The following is a 5,543-nucleotide window of genomic DNA, read 5'->3' as shown; positions in this document are numbered from 1 at the left end:
CCAAGACATATTCTTTGTAAGCTTAGTACTTATTCTATCAGTCTCTTTTGCCAAACCACCAAGTTACGGGGACGTAAACACACCAGCATCGGTTGTCAAGTGATGTTGGGGGGACAAACACAGACACACAAACAAGTATATATACATATATACAACGGGCTTCTTTCAATTTCTGTCTACCATATCCACTCACAAGGCTCTGGTCAGCCCGAGGCTATAGTAGAAGACACTTGCCCAAGGTGCCACGCAGTGGGACTGAACCTGGAACCATGTGGTTGGTAAGCAAGCTACTTACCACACAGCCACAACTGTTTCTCTGATATTTTCTGCAATAAAATTTTTTTTCCCCTTCTAACATGTATAGTCATGGTTTCAAGTTCAATCTGACTGTGCAGCAACTTGAGCAAGTTGGTTCCAAGTCAACCAAAGCCTAATGAGTGAATTTAGTAGACAGAAACTAAAAATGTGTGTGTTTGTGTGTGTGTGTACATGTGTGCACCCTCGGTCTGACTTACCTGCTAATAGTCAACAAATGTCACCATGAAGAAAAAAAATTCAGACTAGGGGAAATACCACCTGGCTTGGAAAAGGTGAGAGTTGGTGACATGTAAAAAGTGGTAGATAAAAATCTACTTCACTAAATTTCATCTAATGCATATGGAAAAGTTTTCAAGAATTTATTCTAGATATTGATGGTGATGATAACACAAAAAGATATTTGTTAAGAAACGGAAATATATAGTTGTCTCAATGGTACACACACTAAATAGCTGCATTTAATTCAAAACATTTCAAAGGCAGAAGAATAATAAAATTTAGAATATGAAATTAAATGTATGAGGATGAGATAGATACTAATGTTCAATACTGTGTGCGTGTTTATGTGTGTGTTGTCTCATTTTTGTTGATATTGATAATGATTATGATGATGAAATATGTACAGAGCTGCTTATTCTCTCAATAATATCAACCAGCATAAACTGTGGTCTTTTGTTGATTCCAAGTTGTGTAATATGTATGTGGGTGCTACCAAAGACAGAATTGCTGTATATTCAGTTACAAAATGAATTTATCAGTTGAGTTTATAAGAACCCGAGTCATAGTTATGCTACACTGTGTTTGTAATTGGTACTGCTGGGGACAGACATCAGATTTAAACACTAAGTTCAGGTCTGTTCAAGGAGAGCTGACCAGCACCACTCAAGTCTATGCTTAAATTTAACTAGGGGGTTAATCAGATTTCATAAGCAAAACTGAAATGTTAAATATAATAATGTAAAAGTAATAAAAACTAGTACAACAATAATAAAGCATAAAATTAATAATAATAATAATAATAATAATAATAATAATAATAATAATAACAATAACAATAATAAACAGGCAGAAATAAAACAAAAAACTGTTGAGCCAATGTTTAAAAAAACTGCAGCAGATTAAAGCTTAAACATGCTTTTAAAACAATTAAACCATTCTAAAACTACTTGACAATGAAACAGAAAAGTAAAGTATTGCTTATGTGTTGGTAATAATTTCAATGAAAATACAGAGAATGTTGTGATAAACAGATTCTAAGATGGCTGGAATAATATTTCTAAAATGAAAAGCCCACAAGATATGTATCTCTCATCCTGGCAAACTGGTTTTTATCAAAGTACATATACTTTATTTGTAGATTTTTCTATCAATTTACTGCAGTGATTGTGGATGCTGGTTTAGATATGAATTTGAGTAAAATTACAAAAAGCCATAGAGTATTACTATAATTGGGTAAAACAAAATGAAAAAGAAAAGCTCTATTTGATTGTCAACATGCAAACACTGAAACAAATATAAAGTTTAGCAGATATGAAATTTAAAAAGAAAGAAATTATTTAAAAGACACTTAGAAAGCAAGCAGTTTGTTAGATATTATTTCCTTTGAGTGGGATTTCTGCAAGAGAGTTGCCATGCAATGACTAGTTTGAAAACCATTTAATGACATTCCCCTTTTGCTGATTGTTAAGAATGAGAAAAGAACTCTAAGTGCACTTTGCTGATGTGTGGAGTGGTGCAAGCATTGAGATCCTTCACTTGTGTTGGGCTGAAAATCTATAAGGAGGATCTTTACCACTCTTGGAAGCTAGACTAGTCATATCCTGTTTTTAATATGATAAATTTATTTTCATACCTTGTCGGTTTTGCTGAAGTAGGCATGGTCCTGGTTTTGAATTTTGGCATCCTATTTAATGAATAATGACCAAGTTTGAAAATATATATATATGGGAAAAATGGCATGCCAAAAATTAAAAGAAAACAATTGAGCTTTCTATGATATTCTTTTATATACAGGTGATATATATTAGAAATATATTTTCATTTGTTTCATGTGTAATTCCACACTTCTTTCCAATTTGGTTAATAGTAAAAAAAAAAAAAGTACATAAAATTGGTTAATATTCTAAACAGGAACTTTGGAAAAATGTGACCTGTGTTTGAGTAAAAGTGTGATAAAATTTTATAACTGTAAAATAGGTAGATAATAAAATAAAGATGGGAGGATATCAGTAATGCTTCATCTCTCAACTACAGTTTTGTTTTCAAGTTTCTATTCAGGATTTCAAATTATAGATCTTTTATTCAATTAACTCTAATCCTCTTCTTTAAGAGACTGGGCTAATTTTTGCATCTTTAAATAAGGTAAATTCATTGGGGCTCTAATGTTTTAAATTTTCTTAGTTTCATAAGTATTTCCTTCTAGTGCTGTTGAATTACTTTTAAATATACAGAATTAATTCCGGTAGCCATGAAACAAAGAGATGAATATATGAAGTGGTATATCAGCTGTAAGAAAATACATGGAATCCTGAAGGAGGGATCTCACCAAACTATTAGCAAAATTTGTTTTATTAACTTTCAATTCTTAAAGAATTCTTTTTAAATGTTAGTGATGATGAGGATGGGATTGATGAAAGATAAAAGAAAGGGAAGGAGAAAATGAACATGGTTACTTATAATTTTTCTCAGATGAAAAATAAGCTTAATATTAAAAATGGAAATCATAGGAACCATTAATTCATCCAGCAAGAATGTTTTACAAATGTATGTGGGGTGTGGGGTGGGAAGGGATGAAAAGGTTGTATGTGGTGTTTGAACGTGATAATGGAATTTTGTAGCCAGAGAGACCAGAAGGATTCAAAAATGATGTTATGTCCAGGTTAAGTATTGTTCAGTCTTTTATGTAAAGGGGATTAGCAATGATGTCCTATATAGTTTTGAATATGTCTATATGACTAATAACCACTGATAGATATTGAACCAGTGAATATTTTAAAGTCAATCCCACAAGTGTGTGTAGTGAACAAAATAGAGTGTAGTATTCTCTGCAATTTAGAGATTAATACCAGTGTTCAATATCTTATCAGGCCCTCCATGACTCAACAAAACTGATATTCAGCTTGAACATCATAAAGTTGATGCCTGCAGGTAAAACATAGGTGAGGAGGGAATTTCAGTGAGTTGACATTGAGAGTGTAGGACAGGACAAGATAAAGCAGTTAATGTAACACTTGAGAAAGGGACACAATGTAGGTGATGAGAGGAAGAGATGGGGTGTTAGTAGTATGCAGCTTGCTAGTTCGGCAGAATGAAAGGGTACCACTACAGTGATAATACAATAGGCAAAAGTAAAAAAGCCTAAGATTGTAGTGTATTTATTGCTCCTTTCCTGACAATTTGCTGAATTATCGAAGAACAATTTTGGTTTTTCCACCCAATCATCAGAGATCAACTCTGATTCTTCCACCCAATATCAAAATGTTGTCTTTTCACTAACAACCTCAAGGGAGGACTCCTGCTTTTCTGAAAGATATTACTGAGATAAATCAGATAAAATGCTGTTTTTAAGTAGAAACTGAAATAGACATACAGTAGGTCAGTCTTTACAGTGAACACTGTTTCACAAAACATCTTTTTCACCAAAGTTCAAAGACAACATCATATATCTACATTATAACAGCTACCTCTATTTCCTGGATGTACAAAAGGACTTTGGTGCCTGATTAACAATATTTCTAACCCATTCTCCATTCCAGAAATATTCATGTGTTGTGGATTCTCCCATTGTAAAAGACAGATAAGGGCTCCAGAACTTCTTGCTGAACAACCTGTACAGATGACTTGTTTATAGTGGTCAAACGCTTGCGCTGCACATCAGCTCCCATCCTCCATTAAATCTACATTGCATGGTGCGCCACAGGTCAGATGTCAAAGTGATCACAGAGTAACATGAAATGAACACAATGCACCACCCAGTCCAGGAATGGAAACCATAACTTTGCAATTGTGAATGCAATACCCTAACCTCTAGGCTACAGCCCTCCGCATAACACACATACAAAGAATTAAAAATTTTTTATCCGTAATTTGTGAATGGGATTTTGGTTAAATAAATGTCAAGTTGAAAGAACAATAAGTCTGTGACTAGTTATAGAAAACAAAATCCCTGAAATCACTAAAATACAAAGATAGAAGGATTAATATCATTTTTTCATTATAGTCATTAACACAAAAAGACAGTATTACAATAATCTCAAGTAATGATAACGAGGGGGAAACTAACCACTCTACTATGGAGATGGCACTTACCGGAAACTACTGCGTCTTTTGGTAACAGGGGATGCTGAAGAATTATTAAGTGAAGCATTTGAAGCATTTGGACTTGGCTCATTGGAATTACTGGAGGAATCTGTTGAGAGAAAACATGGAAATAATAAAATTACCATTTAAAGTCAATGCTTCATAAATTAAGATGAATATGTCATTGTCATCAACATTGTTTTTACATTCATTTGTGCATGTTGGCAAGAGTTAAATGAAACTTATTGAAGCAGATTTTCTGTGACTGGATGCTTTTCCTATTATCACCAACTGATACCTGTTTTTCAAGTAAGATATTTTCATTCAGCATATCTATACATTGTTCTTTACATAAGTAATGTCAATGAGTACATATAAAAATCATATACACATATGCACATACAATGGTCAGCCTGAAGTTGTAACAGAAGTCACTTGCCCAAGGTCTACACAGCAGGAACGTGTACAAAACAATGTCATTTCAAAATGAATTTCATAAACACACAACTATGCATTGATGCCACTGTCACTGTCTTCATCATCATCATCTTAATATCCACTTATTTATGCTTGCATTGATTAGACAACTTCGCCAAAGTAGATTTTTCTACAGCCAGATGCTCTTTCTTTAGCATTTGTGTGAACAGTGATTCTTTGATTACTGGCAATATGCACATGATAAGACAAGGGAAATGCAGGTACACACAAATATATATGACCCTCTTTCAGTTTCTATCTACCAAATTTCATTCACAAAGCATTGGTCAACCTGCAGCTACAATAGAAGTTATTAACTGACAGTGTCCACACTCTGCGAATGAACCCTAGACCATGTCATTCCAACATGAACTTCTTAACCACGCAGCCATGCTTGTACCCCACTCTCTCTTCATATATATATATATATATATATATATATATATATA

At 33.5% G+C, this 5,543-nt stretch overlaps 1 protein-coding gene across 7 annotated transcripts in view; it reads right to left on the bottom strand.

The window, feature by feature from the left end:
- The window catches only part of LOC106875262 (kalirin), a 551,716-nt gene that overhangs the window by 186,489 nt on the left and 359,684 nt on the right, over nucleotides 1-5,543 (bottom strand). For 6 of the 7 annotated variants that reach the window (XM_052965684.1, XM_052965686.1, XM_052965690.1 and 3 more), the window contains 2 exons: nucleotides 4,627-4,726; nucleotides 2,171-2,221 (listed from right to left, as the gene is read on the bottom strand). In XM_052965684.1, coding sequence (XP_052821644.1) covers nucleotides 2,171-2,221; nucleotides 4,627-4,726 — 151 coding nt within the window. The remainder of the gene's footprint in view (nucleotides 1-2,170; nucleotides 2,222-4,626; nucleotides 4,727-5,543) is intronic. The other variant, XM_052965687.1, reaches the window with a different exon arrangement.

The sequence above is a fragment of the Octopus bimaculoides genome, chromosome 2 (genome assembly GCF_001194135.2).
Source record: "Octopus bimaculoides isolate UCB-OBI-ISO-001 chromosome 2, ASM119413v2, whole genome shotgun sequence".
Lineage (NCBI taxonomy): Eukaryota > Metazoa > Mollusca > Cephalopoda > Octopoda > Octopodidae > Octopus > Octopus bimaculoides.
This window is presented reverse-complemented; position numbering and strand designations above follow the sequence as displayed.